The following is a 24860-nucleotide window of genomic DNA, read 5'->3' on the forward strand; positions in this document are numbered from 1 at the left end:
AATATTTGTATTGGGTATCAATTCTCATGTTGTTGTTTTTCCAGAATCATACATTGACAGTGTATTGCCTTTCACTAAAAACGTAAACACGTTTCTTCTTATTACTTTACTAAATAAACATCAAAACCATCAATTGGGCACGTGTCGAAGGGATGAAATGTACGAACAATTTTTGTTGCGTCACTTTTGAGCTCCTAAATAAAAATCACCATATTATTGCTTACGTAATGACGTCACGCCTGACGCAGCCTACAGGCAGCAGCAGGCTGGTTGTTTGGTGTCTGGCAGACGGAGCCGCGTCAGCTGTGGAGGGAACTGTCTCTCTTTGCGGTCCTGGTTCACAATAAAGACCAGAAAAAAGGCAGAGGATACTCTGCAACAGGACGGGTGATGGACAACAGTAAACGGACGGTGGTCGTTACAGGTTAGTTGTTTTTTTCCAGCCATTGTTGTCGTGTATGCAGACTGAACATCGGGGTGAAGTGGAGGAAAAGTTGTGGAGGTGACAACTGCTAGCGTTAATGGCGTCAGGCCGTTACTGCTTCACTCCGCTGCCAGACAGTTTAAAGAAACGTTTTGCTTACTAGTAATATTAACAACAACATATTAGGTATTTAGTATGTTTTTTATACATACAATTAGTGTTGCTGACAAGGTAGACGAAATTATCTTTCTGTTGTTGTTTCCTGTCTTACTTCAAAGGCCATGTAACGCTAAACACACGTTAATAAACCGAGTTTCTGTACAAATCTAATGGATCAAAGATATGTTTTTTATCTTTCACTTTATTTATGTGTTTCAAAAATAATAAATATAAATAAATTTAAAAAACAGAACAAATGATTAATGTATACAATTGTCGAAAAGACTCTTCTTCGGGAGGTATTTTGTAGTGATAGTGAAAACCTGTTCAAGTTCCTGTTAAAGAAATAGCTGCTGTAGGGCTTTTTCTTCATGGCTTTATGTTAATTGTTTCACAACAGTTGGACTTGTTTTCCTCACCAGGCCTCTGTCCAGACATGGTTTCATTACAGAGCTGGGCAAAGTGTTTCAAATAAATAACATAATAACAAACCAATGATTGTGTACCAGTTATACATATCCTAACAGTATTATGTTCTGTCCAGTGTCTGTGTGGAAGCTCATCCATTTTACATCATATATCACATTGCTTTGCATTATAATATGAAAGTCTGGAAATGTAACTGTTCTTTTTTTGGGCTGTCTCCTCCCATAAAAGCTGCTTTACATGATTCATTTTAGGAAACACATTTTGCACAACCATTCATTTAAGAACAAGTAATGTTTACAGAGATATTAAAATATAAGTCAATATTGATGTTAAACTATGGTGTTCTTTTGTTGGTTTACCAAAACAAGACTCGCTGCAACTTCAGTTCCAGCCACTTTAATATAATGTTTACTAAATGCACAAACTACAGGCTTGAATATTGAATCGGTGGAGTATAACAGCAGCAGAGAGTTTTCAGACACAAAGGGGTGCAGAAGCTGGCAGTCCCAGCTGATACGAGACGTGTAGATTGCCTGGGAACAGCACCTTCACAATAGCGGGGCGGCTAGCAGCTGTCGGCCCCTCACTCTGCTCCTTTTCAGCTGCCTATCAGACAGACTGGTCCCCCTCCACCCAACCCCCAGGGACCCACTGACCCTTGGAAGGGTGGTGGAAGGAGATCAGTTATAGATCCCTATATAAACAAGCCTGAGTGAATATCCATAGGCCGCTGCTGAGATTTTATAGGTCGTATGGAGTGATGCATGGAGGGACTTTTAGAGAAAGTGATTGATTTGAATTTGACTATTCAACAGAAACCTTAGACATACACATTTCTTTCATAGGAGTGTTCAGGTTTTTTCTGAAAATCTAATATTTTGGAAATGTTAGGTCTGTGTACGTCTCAACTACTTTATAGTACAAATGCAATATTCAGCTAGTAATTTACAAATAAAATGTATGACAGTATCTAGCAGTCATATGATAAGACATTTAAATGTATTTCTATTCATACCCGTACAACTACTTAAAGGTTGCAGTAAGATGTATAATAGTATTCTGTTAGTGCAATGCAAGTTTACATAATTATGTGTAGAAACCAACCAGACAGCAACCAAAATAACGTACCTGTTTTGCAGGTTTTGGGCCATTTGGAGAGCACACCGTCAACGCCAGCTGGATAGCAGTACAGGTATGTTTTACCGCTCTATTTCTGTTTGAATTCCCATATTCAATATGTTTTAAAGAATCAAACAGACATCAGTATGAGCATCAGTGTGTTTAGGTTAAACCCAGACTGTTTGATTCATCTGTTTGTAATTAAAACATTTTTACAAACAATTTCTTGACTTCGCATAAGTTAAATAATTAATTAACTAGACCTTTTACTAAATGCTTTCTATTCAACCTGGAGTGTAAACATAACCACTGATCACCCCTACATATGGCATACTAACTCAATTAAGCTTATAATGTTTTTAGTCAAGACCTGACCTTGCATACAGTAAGTAGTCTTCATGGTGAATTGTTAATATTTGTATTAAATAAAATAACATATGAGCAATTGTGTCTTTTCGTAATGAGACCAGCCTGTTTTCGAGGTGGTCACATGATGCTCTGATAGTTACCGGCCGGCTTCTCCCCGTGCAGCAGCGTGTCGAGGCTCTCCGTGTCCTGCTGGACAAACTGCATGTGGGGGGTGACAGTGGTTGTCAGGGTGTCTAGACAGACTTGATAAGGATATTAAAGGCAAACAAAAGGCCGCTTTGTGGCGGGGTCAGAGACGTGGTCAAACAAGACTCTCTTCAATAGGTGGGGGTCAGTGTCCAGGGCTGATTGTCCTGCAGGGAGATGGGGGGGGGGGAGGCGTCAGTCCACTGGCTGTGAATTTGACACAGATTTATCTTACTTATAATATGTATGATTGCATCTTAACCATCTGGCATTTCTCATACTATTTAAAACAATTGTGTATAGCAGTTTCTTTAGTTTTTTTTAAAATAATGTTATTTGGAAAGGGCAAGGCGAGATGAGAAACTGCAAAAATGTTTACCTTTCGACTCATACCAATTCAAATAAGAATCATTAACATATATTATTATCATTGGTTCTGAATAGATTTTTTTTATGGATAAAAATCCCAAATAAAAATGTTAAACAAACATCTCAAAGATTGTAATAAAAATGGATATATTTAAAGAGATTTGGAAAAATGTCTATTGTGAAACAAAATAGCTTAAAGCTTTAGATTTAAAAATGAACGCTAACGTGCAAACTAGTGACCAAGGAATATTCAAATGTTCACAGTTTAAAGACACCATGCAAAATCCTAATCTAAAGCTGTGCATTCATTTAAAGGGTCTAGTTGAAAGTGGTGACATCACGTTTATGTAAGGTATTTTCCATTGGGTGGGATAACAGTTAGTGTCAGTACCCTTAACCCGACATAGGGCATAAGGACATATTTTAAGGTAAATTGGCTGTTTTAATTTACAAGATGGAAACACAGATGGAAGAGGGAAAAAGAAGGTTGTTGTCGTTTCTTATAAAAGTTAATAGATCTAGTTTCTCTACGTTATAACATAATATTAACACTAGAATCAAAGTTCCACCATTTTGTCTATTTTTAAAATGAAAAAAAGGATTTCAGCTTTGATGTGTTTGTTCGTCCTGTCAGGAACTGAAGAAGCTCGGACTGGGCAGTGAAGTGGACCTGCATGTGTCCGAGGTTCCTGTAGAGTACCAGACAGTCCAGAGTTTGGTTCCTTCATTATGGAAGAAGCATCATCCACAGGTAAGAGGAGAATGTGCAGTAACCTCTCCACACTATTGCACTTTTAAGACTTTAATACAACAACTCTTGTCCGCCTCAGTTCCAGCGTAGGTCTCATTTTATTGCCACAGGATTCACAGGTCTTGTGTAAAGGCAAATGAAAAGTATGATTGGATCTACTTTAGGCCCTGAGAACAATCAGATCATGAGACCTGTTGTTGAATTCAATTACGTAAGAAAATGAGAACATTGATATTTGGGTTTAGAAGGGCTCTGTTTAGTGGTTCTTGGGCTCAGATCTTTGATTTGTTTCTAATAAAAGAATAATTAGCTTCTTTCATTAGAGACCTCAGGTGCAAAGAAGCAGAGAAGATGCTGCCACAGGCGTATTGCGAATAATTTGTGTTTCTTGACAGTAATATGATATGAATTCTGATGTGTGTTTTTATTGCTTCCTTTGTCTGCCAGTTGGTGGTTCATGTTGGAGTCTCAGGTATGGCCACCACTGTCACGTTGGAGAAGTGTGGCAGAAATCACGGCTACAAGGGCCTGGACAACAGCAGCTTCTGTCCTGATTCACAGTGTTGCATTGTGGGAGGCCCCGACTGTATCAACTCAGTCATTGACATGGAATCAGTCTGTAAGAGAGTGACCTCCTCAGGGCTGGGAGTAGCTGTGTCTGTCTCCAAAGATGCTGGAAGGTAAGGATTTAGTACAAAAATATATTGTCTGAATAAGCTTTTTGTTTCGCTTCACACCTTTCAGACACATGCTTCAGCTCCTAAAGTGATAAAGCCATGAAAACACATTCATGTCACTTTGTTAAACACACAAATCAGACATCAACTGTATTCACTCTGCATTGAGACCTACATTTGATTCAGCAATTTGCATTAAGTTTGACTGAAAGCTGAAGTGAAACTGTGTGTGGAAGTGGGATGTTGTTAAAAAATAAGTCAAATCAGTCCGGTCTGTGCAAATCTGACCAACACATTATAACCTTCATAAAACACTTAATTAGGACAATTAAGGAATGTAGAATTGGACTGTATTAGTTTTAGCTTGGTGAACTTAAGGAAACTGCCAACTAAGTGTGGCATTACGTACTAGAATTTATTTCACTAACCGGCTGATAAACGTGCTGACACTGATGTATCTGTGATAAACTTGAATCAGCCATGCTTTTCCACATTAAAATCTCTTCAAAAAGGACTAGACCTATTTTATAAATGTTTCCGACAAATTTCCAACCTAAGGAAATCTGTAATTATAATCAAGGCAGCGGCCTGTTTGATTTGGTCATCTGTAGTGGCTTCATCTACTTTGAGCATGCCTCCGCAGTGTGGTTGTTTGTCAGAAGATGTCATAAATAGATTTTTTAAATTAGGTTTTAGCCAGATCTTGGTAGCTTTTAATTATACATTTAAAAAGCAATAAGGATGTTGTCATCCAACATCTAGATATTAGGATGTGAAAGAAACAAGCTGAGCAAGATTTTGTGGCATTTGCACAGCATTGAAGAAACACTGATTTTCTTATTAAAATTTGAATGTGGATATGCCTGGGAACTGCCTCCCACCCTGTACCACGCTGCCACCAAACTCAGTCTTTTATCATTGTTTAATATTGATATCCCTAGTGGTATTATATACTAATAAAGGACTGGCTTATCTAAAGCCAGTTGAGTAGCACTTTAAATGTTTTGGCTCTATGAAACCTGATGTACTTTATATGATTCTGTTTTCTTCAAGTTTGTATCTTCTTGGTCGAATGCACTTATTGTAAGTCGCTTTGGATAAAAGCGTCAGCTAAATGCAATGTAATGTAATGTAATGGTAGAACAAATCATGTGTATTGCTAAATCCATAGGGAAGGTTTGCAGAGATGTACAGATGCTGTCCTTTCTCCCTCAACAGGTATCTGTGTGATTTCACCTACTACACGTCTCTGCACCTGAGCCATGGTCGCTCTGCCTTCGTTCATGTGCCTCCTCTGGGAAAGCCTTACAGCGGGGAAGACCTGGGCCGGGCGCTGCAGGCCATCATCCAGGAGATGCTGGAGCTTATAGACCAGGCCGAAGAGAAAATCCACTGCCAGCAGCAACACTTCCACTAAGTGACCTCCAGATGCCAACCAGCCTCTCCAACCCTCACTACAAAAGAGAAATTGCACTTAACCACAAGTAGCCAAACTTCTTCTCTTTTTATTTTTGTCTTTACTTGGATAGAATGAAAACTTCAGTTTATCTCCAGCATTTGTCTCTCTTTGTCTTCATGTTTTTCTAGCCCTGACTCAGTTGTGTTTTTATGTCTCCCGATGGTGAGAAGATATAATGGGAGTCTCAAGCCTAACTGTGCCATTTCACACTTGATGTTGAATTGTTTCTTGAGTCCTTTTTCTTTATAAGAAGTTGTTATTTTGCCTTCTTTTACAAAGGTTATTTAATCAGGGAACGGGTTGGTTCCAGCTCATATTCCCCCACAGTTTTGTTGGCCCAACTCTGACAAAACAAAAACCCCTCATTGAGATCTGGCCCTTCAGGCAGTGCAATGTTATTTTACAGATCTCGAGTTCAGTGATTTAGTGGTAGGTTTATAGAATTATATCAGGGCTGCACAATTAGAAAATATAAAGCATTGCAATTATTACCACAGACATTGGACAGATTAAATTAAACACTCTTCTCATGGGAGCTGTGCCTTGAAAGTTGTGTTTATTTAATATAATGACTAATATCTTTTTATCTTCTTACATTTTTGGATTAAACTTGCAAAAGCTCATGTTGTTCTTATTTGTGCAGCACTCACTTTTATTCCTTGATCAAAAGCTTTCTGTTGCTCCCTTCATTGAATCAGATATAGCTGCTTATTTTACCTGAGGATTTGATTTGATGAAGTTGGACTCTCAGTTCAGAGTTGGGCCTGTCATTTTTATTTCTGTAGCACTTTCTTTATTTTGTTTTTACATTTTTACTTAGTCTGGAATATGGACAGAAATTGTAGCCATGTGAATCCTAGCATTTACCATTTTTATTTTCAGTCACCTTAACTTGACATATGTAGCTTTCAGACATAGACAGATCCATATGTTCTAATTATTATATTATGCATGTGAGGTATGCTTTGTAGGTGGGTTTCGCTTTATATTCCTGAGCTTTGGTTTGTTTTGACCTGTTTAGCAAAATGCCGCAGATTCCTTCACTGTGTTCGTGATGGTGCCTCTTCCAGTTATATGTTCTGTTTTATGTCTTTTTAAAATGTGTTTCTGTTTCACTGTGTATACCAGCTGAGTCGTCAAAAAGCCTATGTGAACAAACACAGTTTCAGCTTGATCAGATTTACTATAGACTTCATTATTATTAAATGGCCTTCACTTTACTTCAGCACCCTGTGTATCCACAGAAAATCTATTTGTCTGTTGTAGACTTCATAACTAGTCTTGGGAAACAAACTACTTAGAGCTGCAGCAGTCCATTGGCCTTTCATGAGATTTAAATCAAATGTTTTTTCATCAATTAAGCAAGTTGATCCCACTACATTTGAGTAAATTGACATTATTTTCAGCTGTGTGTATCATTTGAAATGCCAGCAACATGGTTTGTACCACAAGCTAGCATCCTGGAGCACTGAGCTGAACAGAAATGAAGTTCTTCTCAAACCTTCATTTTAACTTTTTCGTTAAACTAACAACTAAAACAACTGCTTCTTTCAACAACTCTTATGGACTTGTTAAAAGAGGTGAGACGGTGAGGTTGTTGTTCTGAGTTTGTAGGTGCTGATATTTTACTGTGTTGGTTTGTGAGTGCTGAGAAGTGAAAAGGTTGTGGAGGAGCTGCCCCCTAAAATGTTGCTCACAAAAGTGAAAGAAGTTTACAAATGTGATGACCTCTGACCCTGTGCCTTGCTGTTCTTTATGTATGTTATGAAAAGGCCTTAAAATACTCAGCAGGTCAGTTCAAAGATATATTACTGATGCTGTCCAGTCAGATGTGTGGCTACCTCAAAAACACGTTTTTTTGTATCTGTGTGTTCTCTTGTACAATAACATTATGGCTCTGTGATTTATTGAGAGTTTCTCTGTTTGGGGAGAATCCTCTGAGAACTGTTTTCTGCTTCTGACATTAACAAAGCACTGTTACAACAAGTAATCTTGGCTTTTAAAATGAAAGGCTTTGAAATAAAGAGAGTTAAGTATTACAAGTTGCGTCTTTGTGTCTCTTATTACAACTATGTCTATTCACTTATCAGTCATATATATCAAATGCATGTATTTACTTGTCAACTGTGCTAATATAAAGTTGGAAGTGTTGACATAAAAGGCCTATCATAGAGGATAGATGTCACTATGAAGCAACGCTGTGTCGCAGATAATTGGAAGGACATCTGGACTCATGGTTTAGCTCCTAATAGGTAAAAAGTACAAAGAGAAAAAACAAGTATTGTGTATGTGTTAATAGTATGCTCTTTTACCACCACACGTACTCAAAAAATGTTCAATGTAAGCAATGTAAGATTGTATATGTTGTGGTCATTCTGCATAACAAGTCTTTTTACTGTTAGAATATTTGTGATTCTTTGGATGCATCACGTTTACTTGTGTAGTATTTCTATATTGTTTGTTTTTTATGAAGGGCAACATTTAGTATGTTGTATTGTTTCTTGTACTAAAGTAAACATTAAACAATCTGATCAATACCTGAGACACTGGGATAGCCTTGTTAAAAAAAATCCCAACACAGAAACTTTCTTTAGCTTGATCATTTTTATCAGGTGTTTTATTGGAATTATAAACATGGTTTTCTACAGCATTTACAGTGAAAAACATTATTGCAAGATAGCCACTGAAGTCAATCTAACCATGTTATCAGTACCTTTGTATCATAAGGTTGAAATACCACCAGCAAAACGTTTAAGTGTTTAATTGTAAAACTAAATAATTCGATATGTTGCACAACTGTCTCTTTGTCAACATGTAATTTTAAGCACAATCGAGTAAAGAAACGAAATGTCTTTGCAAGATTGATATTTAATTTACCCTGCAGAGGTCTTTGTTGTTTTGATCCCCGGGAATAAGATCAGAGTGAGAGCTCTGTCACCATTGACGATCGGCTCTACAGTACGCACGTCACGCGTTGCGCGGCGCAGGGAAGTCCGTCACCGTCTCACCGTCTCTACTGTTGGACCTGCAGGAGCTTTCGAGGTTCTGATCGGTTCCATTTTTGTTTTTGTTTAAACTCACAATCTGTGCGTCGGCTTCTTAACCAGTTTTCGATCAAAAACAAATACTGTGAGGATTGTGTTCATCTTGAGACGAACACCGGAAAGTGCTCAGTAAAGCGAAAGTTGAGAGTCGAGATGAGTGTGGAGGCGTACGGGCCGAGCTCCCAGACCCTCACCTTCCTAGACACCGAGGAAACAGAGTTGCTAGGAGCGGACACCCAGGGCTCCGAATACGACTTTACCGACTTCACCCTTCCCAGCCAGACGCAAACTCAAGGCCAGACCCAGAGCCAGCTGGACAACCAGGTATGTGGCTTTCATCTTCACAGTAAGCAACAATAAAGCGCGGTTTGCCGACGTTAGCTGCAGTTAGCTAGGTTAGCTCACCCAGCGCTGTATGCTAGCCCGCTATTATTGGACGTTAGCTAGCTTGAGCTTTAACCGTTAGCTCACGGCTCGCTAATAAGCCCGCAAAATAAACTCATAAAGTAATCTTAGGTGTTTTATCATGTCTGTTTTTAACTATTCTAAGTAAACTATGCATACTGGTGGGACTTCAAAGACCAAATGTAAGCATTAAGAGCATTGACAGCGTGTCAACACAGTATGTATCCTAGCTGCTAGCTGCTAATGTGTAGCATTGAGTTTGTTTGGTAAAGCTTGTGTTGTGCTACAGGTTAATGGTCCTGATGAGGGTCTTCACAACGGTGGAGTGGATGACTCCGTGGCCAAAGCAAGCCAGCTGTTGGCCGAGCTCAACTTTGAGGAAGATGAAGAAGACTCGTACTACACCAAAGACCTGCCTCTGCACGCATGCAGGTACACTGACTCCATGTCAGGATGTCGCTTTATCACTGAGGAAGTGAATTCAGTACACGGGTGTTGTTTTTCTTGACGATTTCCCAATACTGTAATTACAGTTCTAATATTTTGTTTAGTTCCCTATCTTACACACTACATACAAGGCATAACCCAAATCAATCCATGTTAATAACACTCAGCACAAGTGTTGGCAGCTGCATTGACCACATCATTACTAAATAAGTACAATGCTGGCACATAATCCCTTGAACAGAAAAGGATCCACAACTTCACGTTATGATCCTGTAAGCAAACATAAATACATTCATACACGTAGTAAAGGGGTTTAGCTTTAAAAGTGATCAATACATTTATTATCTTTATACAAAAACATAATTACATTATACATTAATTAGAAAATGTATCATCTCCCAGCCTTGGGATAGATAGTGTTGAAGTTCATAAACATAACTAGGTTAGTAGTATTAATACATTTTTATGTTTTCAAACATCAAATACACATGTGACTTTTAGAAGTTAAGTACAGAGAGCTTTATAAAATGTAATTTAATGTTTACTATGGAAATATTTTTTATGACATGCTACAAACAAGGACCTACCCCTTTTGCTTTGCTCTATGCCTTGCTTTTGGTTACACATATTCTCGTATCTAATTCTGCATTTTTTCAGATTCTGTCTACATTGTTGTTTTTCAGCTACTGTGGTATTCATGATCCAGCGTGCGTGGTGTACTGCAATACCAGCAAGAAGTGGTTCTGTAATGGACGTGGTAACACATCTGGCAGGTGTGTAGTCCTATTCATCTTCACATGGACATAAAAACACTACAATTTGAACACCCCGATGAATTGTATTCAATTATAAAACATACATTACGATAAATGTAGAATGTTTTAATGTTATCACCAAAATCACAAATAGCCAGACTTTTGCCAAACATATTCTGGTGAATGTGTTTAAAGAGAGATCTGTGCAATGTAATGTTTGCAGACCTTTTAATTCCAGGTGTATTGTTAGGGGAAAAAGTGTGGTCCAAGTTTATGTCCTATATGCTGTTGACATTACCATGCAAAGAATAAATCATTGTATGTTTGAAACTGTAAAATAGTTTTTCCAATCGCCTGTTTCTGGTCTGTGGGTCAAAAGGTTCAATTTTGCAACTATCAATACTTTTTAGCAGCAACATTACCAGGGCAAATATGGCTGAGATCAAATAGTTTTAAAATATTTTTCATTGTTTGATTTCCAGTCACATTGTGAACCACTTGGTGAGAGCCAAATGCAAGGAGGTGACGCTGCATAAAGATGGGCCGCTGGGCGAGACTGTGCTGGAGTGTTACAACTGCGGCTGTCGCAATGTCTTCCTCCTGGGCTTTATCCCGGCCAAGGCTGACTCTGTGGTGGTTCTTTTGTGCAGGTAAGTGCGGCTTGTGCAAATATATATACTTTCCTGTAACCACTGCCCACAAATCCAGTATGTGGCTATACACAATATATATCTATATATTTTCTACGGAGTGAACTCAAATTTCCCATTGTTCATTGGTCATTTATTCAAACTGATACCTCATCAAATGCCATTTTTAAGATATGTTTAGTTATATCACTTATATGTCACGCGTTCATAGGGCTCGCCCTCTATTTGCTGTGATCAAGCCAGAAAAAGCAATTGGGGGCGGGGAGTGTCACAGAGAGGACAAGAGATGTACACACTTGCATAGCTTTATCAAAGGAACGGGTTATGTAACCCACTCAGCGTCAAATTATCTCTATGTAGCCTAAAAAAGTAAATACACTGGCCATCCATAGTCTAAAGACATTTTTTTGGTTCTTACTGCTCTTTGGGAATGAATTTTTAAGAAATGGTGGCACGTGGAAATGCAGTTATAAGTACTGTGAGAAATCAATTTATGGCAGGAAGATTAATCCAATAACTGTAAAAAAAAAACTTACACACTGGCTAAGTTTCTGTCTGTATTAACCGTGTTTCTCCATGCAGGCAGCCCTGTGCCAGCCAGAGTAGTCTGAAGGACATCAACTGGGACAGCTCACAGTGGCAGCCCCTGATCCAGGACCGCTGCTTCCTGTCCTGGCTGGTAAAGATCCCATCGGAGCAGGAGCAGCTTCGCGCCCGTCAGATCACTGCCCAGCAGATCAACAAGTTGGAGGAGCTCTGGAAGGTACAAGGCTGACAGGCTAGAGGCTTTTTCTCACGGGTTGCCTGTTCAGAGGAAAATCGTCGCCAGAACTTTTTTAAATTGAAGTGGCAAGCACAAACTTAAGGTTTTTAAGTAGAACCGGTTAACTGCAAATAGAAACCACCGGTGGCATCGCCGTTTTAAAGGCTTTTGCTACTATACAGTGAATGGAATAAAAGCTTTAAAACCTTTTATGAACATTGATCACTGTTTGTTTTGACTTTGTGTCCTCTCAGGACAACCCCACTGCCACCTTGGAAGACCTGGAGAAGCCTGGAGTGGACGAGGAGCCCCAGCATGTGCTGCTACGCTATGAGGACGCCTACCAGTACCAAAACATCTTTGGCCCTTTGGTCAAACTGGAGGCTGACTATGACAAGAAGCTTAAGGAGTCCCAGGTACCTGAACGGCACTTGTAATTGCGAACCTTTCAAATCATATACCGGTACTGGTGTTTCTCTTCCTTAAATGTCCATGATTTTATGTGAAATGCAGTTTTTCAGATGAAATAAAAACATTGACTGCAATGAGAAGTGTTTCTGGTGGATGGCATTTAGCTTAAACACATCATTTTTTTGCGTGTCTATAGGGTTACAGAATGAATGCCTTTTACCTGTTTTTTTTGTTGATTTTATATGTATGTTTTTATTTTGTCCTTTGCAGACTCAAGATAGTATAACAGTCAGGTGGGACCTGGGGCTGAATAAAAAGCGGATTGCCTATTTCACACTGCCCAAGACGGACTCAGGTGGTAATTCTACAAGCTTTACTTCCTCCCAGTGGTTCTGTGGTACAGATTGAGCCCCACCCATCCTCATTCAGTCCTGAGAATTGCACGCAACCTCCCAGACCCTCCATATTTTGGTGGCATGTGTGCTTTGTTTTGTTTTTGCCTCTGTTTTTGTAGTGGGTCTTTGTGCGTGCACGGTACTGTATAATTTTGTTTATGATCACAGCCCATCCTCCTTAGTTTATTTGTGAGTCCTTTTGGGCATAGACAGGTAGCTAACTTGTGTCTTTATATCACTCCCAGATATGCGGCTGATGCAAGGTGACGAGATCTGCTTGCGGTACAAGGGAGACCTGGCCCCGCTGTGGAAAGGCATTGGTCATGTCATCAAAGTCCCCGACAGTATCCTTTACACCTTTTATCAGTTTCATCATCTATTGCATTACAGTATCTGGCTCATTACATTGGCACTAGTCCGTAATGGCAAGGTACGGTATTATCTATAAAACTGGACTAGTATAGACAACATAAAATGTACTTCCTTAACGGCTTGTGTTTGAAGACTATGGAGATGAAATTGCCATTGAGCTGAGGAGCAGTGTTGGAGCACCTGTGGAAATCCCGCACAACTTCCAGGTGGACTTTGTGTGGAAGTCCACATCCTTTGACAGGTAGGTGTTATTTTTTTCCCCTCCCACAAATAATACAGGGAGCTTAATTGTTTTCATTGTTTACCCTCTTCACCATCAGATGTGCAGTGATGGATTAGTTAGTGACTCACATTTGTGTTTCTGTAGGATGCAGAGCGCCCTGAAGACGTTTGCGGTTGACGAGACCTCCGTGTCTGGTTACATTTACCACAAACTGCTGGGCCACGAGGTGGAGGATGTGACCATCAAGTGCCAGCTGCCAAAGCGCTTCACTGCCCAGGGCCTGCCAGACCTCAATCACTCACAGGTCAGACCTCACAAAACACCTGGGACTTTGTCATTATTTTTTAAGGTCTTCAAGATATTACAGCAGGCAGAACTGTGTTGAGTCTAGACTCAAAGGAATTTGATGTTATAGCTGATATTATAACAACATATCACAGCATTGACCCAACTGATTGCTTTATTTAACTTATCTAATTTTATAAGATTAAAACTACAAAGGTAGTTTGTGTGCAATACTTTATGAAAGCGGATAGAAAATGTTATCTGTTTTAGTTTAATTCTTGGATTTTGATCTTTATTTGCAACAGTTAACACTTGACTAAATCCTCTTTTTTTTGTCTGATCAATGTATGTTCAGGTGTACGCTGTGAAGACGGTGCTGCAGAGGCCTCTCAGTCTGATCCAGGGGCCTCCTGGCACTGGGAAGACGGTCACCTCTGCCACTATCGTCTACCACCTGTCCCGACAGGGCAACGGGTAAGACACATAGACTTGCATATGGAGACGCTTAAAGAAACCTGTAATGTTATATATTTATTTATTTTTTCACGAACTGTATTGTACGTTACTTTTCCTGTCCTAACTCTATGGTTTGTTTGTATGTGTGTTTGTTTGCAGACCAGTTCTGGTTTGTGCTCCCAGTAACATTGCTGTGGATCAGTTGACTGAGAAGATTGACAAGACTGGACTGAAGGTCGTCAGGCTGTGTGCCAAGAGCAGGGAGGCCATCGAGTCGCCAGTATCCTTCCTGGCTCTGCACAACCAGATCAGCAACATGGACAGGTCAGTGGCATGTAGGGAAATTGACTGTGTACAAATACTAATTTCATACCTCACCGGCCACCTACATATTTATATATATATCTTGTTTTGTCACTTTGACCTTGAATTTCACCAAGTTCTCTTTCTCATATTCATTAAATGTATGTGCCAAAAAGGACAAACAAGATTTGAAATTGGTTACAGTGATCTTGATTTCATTTACTGGGGATTTTGGAAACTGAGAAAATGTCGGATGCTGGTTTCTTTTGAGATCTAAACCTGAAACTGATTGGGCCCAGACGGGGGGGCATGGAACAGTGAATGGGGGGATTATTGAGGGAGAGACGTGAGGCAATGATAATGCATAAGGTTTATCATTACCTTATACACAACAGAAAATGTGTATATGTAGTTTGGTCTGGTCACCAATAGACACTAGCTGTGTCTCTCAACTCAGGGAGAAAATTAAGGTTCTGCAATACCCTGTGTACATAAATCAGTTTAGAAATAGAACCAAAAACACCTGTCTGAAAATCATTATGATTTTAAGCTTTTCTCAAGTTGAAGTAAGACAACAATAGTTGTATGTACATCTATTGGTAAATTGCTAACAGGAAATGAAAGCAGATAGTTCAGCATACTTTTCACACATGAAATAATGGAGCTCAAGTTGCAGCCTGCAGCTCATAAACTGACTTCATGGCAACATAATCCTTCCTGTTTACAGAACTCAACTTCCAAAGCTGGCTAGGGCAGGGTTTTTAAACTTTGAAAGCGCCTACACCAGATCACAGAATAATTGAGTATGTTCATTAGTGTACGATTTTAATGTCTGCTTTCTGTAGTCACCCCGATGTGTCCTTGTCTCCCTAGTATGCCGGAGCTTCAGAAACTTCAGCAGCTGAAGGATGAGACCGGTGAGCTGTCGTCTGCCGATGAGAAGCGTTACAGGGCTCTGAAGCGCACCGCTGAGAGGGAGCTGCTCATGGTGAGGAGGAGCTTTAAATGGTTAATCCAAAACAGCCTCAGGTTGAAACTCGGCTTAGAGACCGGCTACTGCTTTTCAGACACTGCTTATGCAACATGCACTTTCTGCTAAGCAAAAACAGCATTTACAGAACAGTTGGAACCATCAGAATTACTAAGTGCTATTACGAGGCATCCTAATACCGAATGTTTTGGTAACCAGGAAGGACCTGTGCTATTAATATCAATATGGAATTAATCACAGGAGGAGAGCCTCTTGTTTTCCCCACTGTATCAAGACTCCTTCTATTAAATAATTGTAACTTCCTTTTTGTTGTCCAGAATGCTGATGTTATCTGCTGTACCTGCGTCGGCGCTGGAGACCCTCGTCTGGCCAAGATGCAGTTCCGCTCCATCCTGATTGATGAGAGCACCCAGGCCACGGAGCCAGAGTGCATGGTGCCCGTGGTGCTTGGAGCCAAGCAGGTAAACAAACCATTAGAAACAACTTGTTCACAAAGCTTGGGGCCAGAAAATCCTACTGTTGGTTTACTGAGCAGCTTCAAGAGCCGCTTTCACACCAAGTACTTAGCCGGTACTTGTTCCCCCCGAACTCTTTAGTCCCTCGAACTGTCCTAGTAGATCGCGTTCTCACCGGAATAAGTCCCAGAGGGAGGATTAGGCAAATGAAGCCGCTGACGTCACTTAAACTTTGGAGTTGGGGACTGGCTTCAGTAGAAGCTGCTGGGTCGCGTCTTCAGAGTAAATCGCCAGAAGCGCCGACACCTCCTCATCACCCCACCCTTCCCATGTTTTCTTTTGTGTTGCCATAAGTTAGTCTCTCTCCGTTGGTGCGCTGGGCTAATGCGAGCAAATAAAATGGCGGTTTCACAAAACTTTTCTGAGTTTTACGGGGCGTGGTTTGCAATTCGCCCAGCCAATCAGAAATTGTTAGCGTGGCCGACACACCCACGAACCATTTCCTCCCCAGGAAAGTACTACCTCGCTAGCAGGGACGATCTAGGGGTGGAAAAGATTTGCGCGAACTAGGGGCTAGGCCCAGGTCCTTTTTGGTGTGAAACCAAATCTCCTCCCCACCCTTATCGGCCTAGTTCGGGGGGAAAAGTACTCCGGTGTCAAAGTGTAACTGTGACTGTTATCAAGACCTTTCCATGAATTTAGCAATTGAGCTCCTGTGAATACAAATCTTCTGACTTTCCGCTTTGCCTTAAACATGTCAATATAATTATATGGATAAATGACTATTTGAATTATATTCTTCCTCCTCCCAGCTCATTCTGGTGGGTGATCACTGCCAGCTCGGTCCCGTGGTGATGTGTAAGAAAGCAGCCAAAGCAGGTCTGTCCCAGTCCCTGTTTGAGCGCCTGGTGGTCCTGGGGATCCGGCCCATCCGCCTGCAGGTCCAGTACCGCATGCACCCTGCTCTCAGCGCCTTCCCCTCCAACATCTTCTATGAGGGCTCTCTGCAGAACGGAGTCACTGCAGGTTTGTTCACTACATTTATTTCCCCTGTGGTTATTACATCAGCATGTTAAAAGACTTTACTGTAATGAAATCATCATGCTCTCTTCAGCTGACCGCATCAAGAAAGGGTTCGACTTCCAGTGGCCACAGCCCGACAAACCCATGTTCTTCTACGTGACTCAGGGTCAGGAGGAGATTGCCAGCTCCGGAACCTCCTACCTTAACAGGTAACATCACACATTTACTAGGGTTACTTTGCATAATTTAACTAAATAAATAATTCAAAATATACTAATGGCGCATTTCCACTACACGGTCGGCCTCGGCCACACTCGGTACGGCTCGGTACGGCTTGGCCGCGTTGGGCCTTAACAGGGCCGACTCACTTCATGCTGCGCTTCCATTACAGTTTAGGAACTGGGGTAGTTCCTATAGTAACGCAGTGTAGGCGGAGCCGTGACGTCATCTTCAATGAGAAATCCAGAAACACAACACAGCCGTTAGCTGTGAGCACTCAGAGCTCACAGCTCCTTATATATGTTCAGAAACTCGACAAAAGTTAAACAAGTACAAACCACAGACTGCCTGTGTCATGGTGAATACAGTCGCTGCCTTATTTATGTCTGTATAGGCCGTTGTTGTGAGTGTGGACGGTCGGGGCATATACTGCGTTAGCTTAGCCAATCTCCATCTAGAAAAACACGAATTTTAAAAGGTTTTTCGCCTGCCGTCTGTCTGCAGACTTGACAAAGCATTAATTCATGGGTTTTACTAACCGGTATCAGTATGTTGTTACTTCGGCATCATTTTGAAACGTGTATTACAATTAAATCACGGTCAAATATGTCCATCTTGTTGTAGTTCTAGCCCTCTTGCCAGCGCTCCTCTCTCTAGTTTAGCATACTCAGCCCGACTCAGCCCTGTTTGTTGGCCCCGATAGAACCACAATTTTCTAGGGCCAGAAAAGAGGGGAAAAAGTGGCCCCGCGCCGTGCCGCGCCGGAACGAGGCCTAGTGGAAGCACAACCAAAAAAGGGGACGACACGGCACGCTTAAAGCGAGCTACGCGCTGCAATGGAAATGCGCCATAAGTGTATTGAAAAGAGGGTTGCCAAACACTAGAGGGTGCTATTGTATATGTCGATGGTGAAGAAAGCCTCTTCCTGTCCAACATGATCGAAAATAAATGCTTAGCTCACCTCCATAGAACACTGAAAGAGGAATTTCTTCCAAAAATCTTCTTATTTTCATAAATGGACCTTGTTGAAGGGGGGCCAGACTTCCAGACAAGCAATATTAAAACCAGTGCAGTCTTGTTATTTTTGTTTGTGTTTTAGCTTTGGCAAGTAAAATAATCCTCATCCTTACAACATTTACTACTGCAATGAATTTAGGATGTAGTTTCCCAGGGCTGAGCAGTACAGTTTTTTTTTTACTGATGCTGATCTTTTTAAAGGACGGAGGCTGCCAACGTAGAGAAGATCACCACCAGGCTGCTGAAGGCTGGAGCCAAACCTGACCAAATCGGCATCATCACCCCGTACGAGGGTCAGCGCTCCTACCTGGTCCAGTACATGCAGTTCAGCGGCTCCCTGCACACCAAACTATATCAGGTAGCGCAAGCATCTGAGACACTCCTGACATCCTTTGTATTTCCCTGAGCTGTCAATACATTCAAATGATTCGGATGCATAAATGTTCAACAGTGAAGTTGTTCTGTGGTGTTTTACAAAATGTCTTCCTTTGTTTTTACTATGCAATCTCTCCCTGATCTTCCTCTTGTCCTATCCTTCTATAGCAAGTGGAAATTGCCAGTGTGGACGCCTTCCAGGGCAGAGAGAAGGACTTCATCATCCTGTCCTGTGTGCGTGCCAACGAGCACCAGGGCATCGGCTTCCTGAATGACCCGCGTCGTCTCAACGTGGCGCTGACCAGAGCCAAGTAAGAACCTTCACAATAGATCATTATGGCACAGCACGCAGCCAGCTAATCAGTGTTTGATTCAGATTTTCCATGTAGAAGGTTGGTAGGGGTTAATCAGAATTTCGACAACCGTTCTGTGGAAAAATCTTCTTTTGACTTTTTGTATGAATTGGATTGTGAGCACCCACAGTAACCACACTACAACTAATGGCGCATTTCCACTACAGCGCGGTTTAAGCGTGCCGTGCACGGCCCGTTTTGGTTGCGTTTCCACTAGGCGTAGTACAGGCTAGCGGGTACTATTTCACAGTTTTTCTGGCCCCATAAAATCGAGGTTCTTAGCGGGCCAACAACCAGGCTGAGTCGGGCTGAGTCGGGCTGAGTATGCTAAACTAGAGAGAGAGAATCGCTGGCAAGGGGGCTACAACTACAACAAGATGAACATATTTGACCGTGATTTAATTGTAATACACGTTTCAAAAATAATGCCGAAGTAACAACATACTGATACCGGTTAGTAAAAACCATGAATTAATGCTTTGACAAGTCTGCAGACAGACGGCAGGCGAAAAACCTTTTAAAATGCGTGTTTTCTAAATGGAGATTGGCTAAGCTAACGCAGTATATGCTCAGACCGTCCACACTCACAACAACGGCCTATACAGACATAAATAAACCAGTGACTGTACTCGCCATGACACAGGCAGTCTGTGGTTTGTACTTTAACTTTTGTCTAGTTTCTGAACAGATATGAGGAGCTGTGAGCTTGAGTGCTAACCGCTAACGGCTGATGTTGTTTTTCTGTGGTTCTCATTGAAGATGACGTCACGGCTCCGCCTACACTGCGTTACTATAGTTACTGCCCCAGCTACTAAACTGTAATGGAAACGCAGCATAAAGTGAGCCGGGCCTAACAAGGCCTAACAAGGCCTAACTATACCGTACTAAGCCGAGCGAGGCCCTGCAATGGAAATGCGCCATAAGTGTAGTTCAAAACAAAATGTCTTTCCCATTCCTGAACAGCAGTCTCTGTGTTTTTATAAATAAAGGTACGGTGTGATCATCGTGGGAAACCCCAAGGCCCTCTCCAAGCAGCCGCTGTGGAACAACCTGCTGAACAACTACAAAGAGCAGAAAGTCCTGGTGGAGGGACCCCTCAACAACCTGAGGGAGAGCCTCATGCAGTTCAGCAAGCCCCGCAAACTGGTCAACACAATCAACCCTGTGAGTAGAACAGAGTAATGCTTGTGCACCCATGCTGTTTTGGAGGCAAACAATGTCACAAGACAAAACAAGCCAATTGAAGACATGTATTTGGACTCTTATTAAAAATCAATGTTATTTGAAGCACTGCATCTGAGTATTATGCAACTGTATAAAATTGACATTGTCTGGTTATCTCCAGGGCGGACGTTTTATGAGCACTGCAATGTACGACGCCCGCGAGGCCCTCATCCCTGGCTCCGCCTACGACCGCAGCAATGCCGGTATTTATTTACTACAGGATTATTAAATTGTGGGTTTTTTTTTTATCAACAGGCTGCATAACAGTCCAGAAAAAGAATACTGGACTAGCCTGGTTAACTTTGTAAAAAAAGCTGACATGAGTCTTGTCCTGTATGCTTTCTTTCAGGCGGACGTCCGTCCAACATGTACTTTCAAACTCACGACCAGATTGGGATGATTGGGGCAGGACCCGGTCACATGGCTATGAATATCCCCATTCCCTTCAACCTGGTGATGCCCCCAATGCCTCCGCCCAGTTACCTAGGGCAGACCAACGGCCCTGCTGCAGGTACAGTACAGCACTGAGATGGCCCTCTTTGCTATGAAAGGGGTTAGTCGTAAGGTACAGTACCTGTTTCGACACCTGTCTTATTTTCTTTCTTTTTTCCCCCAGGTCGTGGAGCGATGAAGGGTAAGCCTGGGCGTGGCGGGCGGCAGAGGGTCCGCGGGGCGGCCCACCAGGGGGCCAGTCAGGGTAACGGACCAAACAGCCAGGCCAGCCAGGACGGGGCCTCCCAGCCCTTCTCCCAGGGGCCGCTGACTCAGGGCTACATCAACATGAGCCAGCCCTCTCAGATGAGCCAGCCTGGCCTCTCCCAGCCGGAGCTCTCCCAGGTAACACCTCACTTCCACGTTTATGACATGCTCAGGATGAGTTATGTCAATCTTTTCTTTTATTGATTTCACATGTCAGACATGTTTTAGTTTATTTTGTTTAGGAAAATGCAGATCGTTTTCACTTAGTGAATTATCACTTTCTTATTATAAACTTTATTTTGAAAGAACATACTGTACCTATACAGGAATATATGACAGTTATTTTCCAGCCTCTTGGAGACTTTTGATGTATTGAATTTGATTTAAAGGTGGGGTAGGTAATTCACTTCAGAAACACTTTTTGTTATATTCCATGGAATGCTCTTAACATCCCGATAGCAATGATTAAATTAAATGCTTTGACAATAAATATATACAAATATTTCATCTGTGGAAGCCGTAGCGCTGTAAAAAGCACGACCAATTATCTGAGCCGGCCCGGGTCAGATAACTGGATGGCCTACCTGCCTGTCAGCCTTCCATCTCGTGCACAAACTTATCTCGTGCCCTCATTGGTCATGTGCGCGTTCGTGTGTGTTGGAGGAGGGGCTCTATAAGGAAGTCTGAAGGAAGGGGAAGATTTTTTTCGGTTGTGTACTTTCAAATTCTAGCGTACTCGAGCTGGTTTCTCCATTGTTACCTACCCTACCTTTTAATATTGAGTGTTATTATAGTTTCGTAGCACTGGTCATATTGGTCCTTATTTAAATTGATCTAGAAATAATATAAATCTATTAAATGATATTAAATCATATATATTGTTTTGCATTACAAGAAATGAATGGTTAGTGCCATAGATCTCACTGATGAAGGTAATTCTGTCTGCAATGATGCTTTTGTCCTCCCGTTTCCAGGACAGCTACCTAGGCGATGAGTTCAAGTCCCAGATCGACGTGGCTTTGTCCCAGGACTCTACTTACCAGGGTGAACGTGCATACCAACATGGTGGGGTGACTGGACTGTCACAGTACTAGAGTGTAAGTACATGAGATATAGTCTTTGTAGTCACAATAAGGCACATTTACACATACATTATTTGAGTTTCCCGGCCTTCAGCTCTTGTGTTAAATATAAAGTTATTTTCAAAATCACCTTTTGTGGTGTGGACAAAAGATTATAAGCCCGTTTTGTGTCTTGCAGGTATCTTTAAAGAAGGGAGCTAGGCTTGAGCTGAGCTTAGTTCATCAGCTTTTTAATCTGGGAAATAATAAAACATAAAATGGATACCTGTTTTCCTCTGCTACAACCGAAGCACCACCGAGTGAAAGCGACGGGATAGCGAAACCAAACCAATGACCAGCGAGAGAGATAAGAGGGTGGAAGACGTAGAGAGCACGAACAGACGGGCATGGAGACGGCGAGAGAGGCCGAGTGAACAAGCGAGAGGCAGGGGCCGATGCCCGTGCAGTGTGAAGGAGGGGAGTCGAGAAGATGGCGGCATGTGGTCGGGCTGCTGAGGGAAACGGAGGGGAGATCTCAGCGGTCTCTCGTGGGAATCCAAATGAGGTTCAACTCCCAATAAAATAATCCAGCCTACCCCTTCAACCCACAGCCTCCAGGAAGTGTAGGAAAGCCATCTGATCTCCAGGTGGGGATCGACGCTTTCTAGCCGAATTTGAAGAACTTGTTCTCCAAACTTTGCAGGGGGCTTGAAAACAGAAAGCCATCGAACAGGAAACACAAAATCCCAGTGCTAAAAGTCAGTTGGTTTATCCACCTGAATCTCTGAAATGTGGTTTACCATGGGAGGAGAGGGGCACCAACACTCTTCCAGTGGGCCCTAAAGCCTCAGCCGCCTCAGAAGGAAGCAGCAGTCGACACCCTCTCGGAGAGGAAATATAAACACGGTTTCTGTGCTTGAGTCTGAGATTAAAGAGCCTTGAATTGAAATACCTTTCACTTGCCTTGAGAACCACTGGCTCATTCACAAGGTCTTTGACGGCTGGTTTGTGACCACACGTCAGTGGTGCAGTGGCACGGGGATTTCAGACTGTTTTTTCAAGGCATGACAAGCGAATCCCACCGGTATCGCGATCATCATGGGACAGTTTTTTCTTCTCTGAAGTACCTTTCCTATCACAGAGCACAAAATTGCAAAAAAGTCATCGAAACTATCAAACATGACCAGCATTGAATATTCAACTCAATGTCATTTGATGTTTCAGCAAAAGGCTTTTCCTTATTTGAATCTTTTGAAAGCAGGGGTTGTTGATGTCCTGCTGTGCTTCATGACCAGATGTCTTTTTGAAAACACTCTGTGTACGCTTAGATTGGCAAATGCTTGAAAGCTTTGCATTGATAGATTCCTCAGGGGGTTGTGGGCTGTCCACACTCATCAGAAATATCCCTGCTTGAGGTGAAAGAAACCAAACGAGGGGGGGAGAGAGGGATGATGGTAGTTGATGCTTACAGGCAGCCGTGGCAATCAATCAATCCACCACAGGTAGGGAGTAGAAAAGGAAGGTGGCTGAGGGGAAAGGAAATGTGAGTTTCCACATCTGGAAGACTAGCTGAGGTTATTTTCAGGGGTTGAGAATGCTGATTGAAACATTACTTTAGGACTGTTCTGTCCATATAGATTAGGTAACTTGTAAACCCATTGTTATAAATACAAATAAATCACAGCATTTTGATTTTTGTGAATATTGTTCACATAACCAGCAATATAGTCAGGCTGATGGCCATATTGGTAAGCCACACACATGTAAAGAGTGAATTATCATAGGAAATTGGTAATTGTATAATGCATAATTTAAATATTAATGTAATCTGAAAGATCTTTAGTTACTGTGTGAAATAAAAACATGACTAGACCCTAGTTACAGTGTACATGCCATCCGTACTGATAAGATGGTGAGAACAAACATGAAAGTGAGTGAGAACCTGAATCAGTGCCTATAATAAATCACCTTCATATAAACAGCTGCAGCACAAGCATGAATGTAGTTAAAATCAAACTACCAGCATACAAACCTTCCAGGCATCAGAGGGCTGAAGAAACCCTCAGGAAAGGACTTGTTGTATTTTTATTTTTTTAATAAAATCAGGCCAGGTAAAGAGGTCAGTTGTTTTAGCAGCCAGGTAAATTCTCAAAGGATGGGCATATTAAAAAAAGCCACCTTCCTTCTCTTGTAAAAAACGAAAGCTGGTAGAATTTACTTTTCTTTCTGTGGACTTGTGATTTGTGCGAAGCTGTATCGCCTGCTTTATGTATTCCTTGTAGAGTTTCTCTCCAGATTTATGTTGATCCTAACCCTCTTCCTGAAAAACTGAACCTGATCCAAACGTTTCTTTAGTCAGAGGAGTCTGTGTGTCATGTTTTGTTCAGTTGGATATTTAGCCGTTTTGTGCAGTTTTACTAAGATCTGTTTGCTGACAAAAGGAATGAGGCGAACTCTGATTCCTTTTCATGAGTTTTGTATCTTCTCCTCAATGTCTGAGAAATTGTAGTTTTGTAACTCTTCCAGGAAAGATGTATTTTATTTGTTGTTAAACACAGTAAGAATGTACTCCAGTGTTTCTCACCTGCTTCTTATTTCAGCAGACAATCATGTCGCTAGTAGATGTGGCCATGTTTAATTGACTTAGAAATTGTTTTGTTGACATTGTGTTTGAATCTCTTTAGTGCAATGATTTAATGTCACAGATCGACCCGTTCCTCTGAATCCTAACATGTAATAGCTTTAAGAACCTGCTGCCGTAATATTATTGCTTTGGTGTTTCCTTATCTTCTGAGCCACGATGAATTTCAACATGTGGAGTGATCATTGAAGTAATTCAGTTGTAAGTTAGTTGTTAAACATTTGCATCCAATCCCTTGATTCTGTCATCAGGCAATGTGATGTTGATATCTATTTTAAATGTCTTGCAGTGAAGTTTCATCACATGGTGGTTCCTTGTTTACCTGAATCAATAAAGGCTGTCAACTTGAGG

At 41.5% G+C, this 24860-nt stretch overlaps 2 protein-coding genes across 3 annotated transcripts; both read left to right on the plus strand.

The window, feature by feature from the left end:
- The first annotated feature begins 262 nt into the window (after nt 1-262).
- Nucleotides 263-6137, plus strand: LOC117495458 (pyroglutamyl-peptidase 1-like). The gene is made up of 5 exons (XM_034146713.1): nt 263-424; nt 2152-2204; nt 3690-3806; nt 4254-4486; nt 5702-6137. The coding sequence occupies exons 1-5, from the start codon at nt 391-393 to the stop codon at nt 5898-5900; spliced, it is 636 nt and encodes a 211-aa protein (XP_034002604.1). The 5' UTR covers nt 263-390; the 3' UTR covers nt 5901-6137.
- Nucleotides 6138-8916: 2779 nt separating this feature from the next.
- On the plus strand, nt 8917-24858 carry LOC117495258 (regulator of nonsense transcripts 1). Of its 2 annotated transcripts, none has more exons than XM_034146408.1 (24): nt 8917-9310; nt 9681-9823; nt 10522-10611; nt 11076-11243; nt 11826-12006; nt 12261-12422; nt 12688-12775; nt 13058-13156; nt 13314-13425; nt 13552-13711; nt 14048-14166; nt 14308-14472; nt 15325-15439; nt 15760-15903; nt 16710-16923; nt 17012-17129; nt 18358-18514; nt 18700-18842; nt 19874-20048; nt 20230-20311; nt 20458-20619; nt 20725-20945; nt 21782-21904; nt 22068-24858. In XM_034146408.1, exons 1-23 carry the CDS (start codon nt 9140-9142, stop codon nt 21899-21901), a joined length of 3309 nt encoding a protein of 1102 aa, XP_034002299.1. In that variant the 5' UTR covers nt 8917-9139; the 3' UTR covers nt 21902-21904; nt 22068-24858. The 2 variants fall into 2 exon arrangements, with proteins under 2 accessions (XP_034002299.1, XP_034002300.1); XM_034146409.1 differs by having other exon boundaries at nt 8918-9310; nt 13317-13425.
- Nucleotides 24859-24860: the final 2 nt, after the last annotated feature.

The sequence above is a fragment of the Trematomus bernacchii genome, unplaced genomic scaffold, assembly GCF_902827165.1.
Source record: "Trematomus bernacchii unplaced genomic scaffold, fTreBer1.1, whole genome shotgun sequence".
Taxonomy (NCBI): domain Eukaryota; kingdom Metazoa; phylum Chordata; class Actinopteri; order Perciformes; family Nototheniidae; genus Trematomus; species Trematomus bernacchii.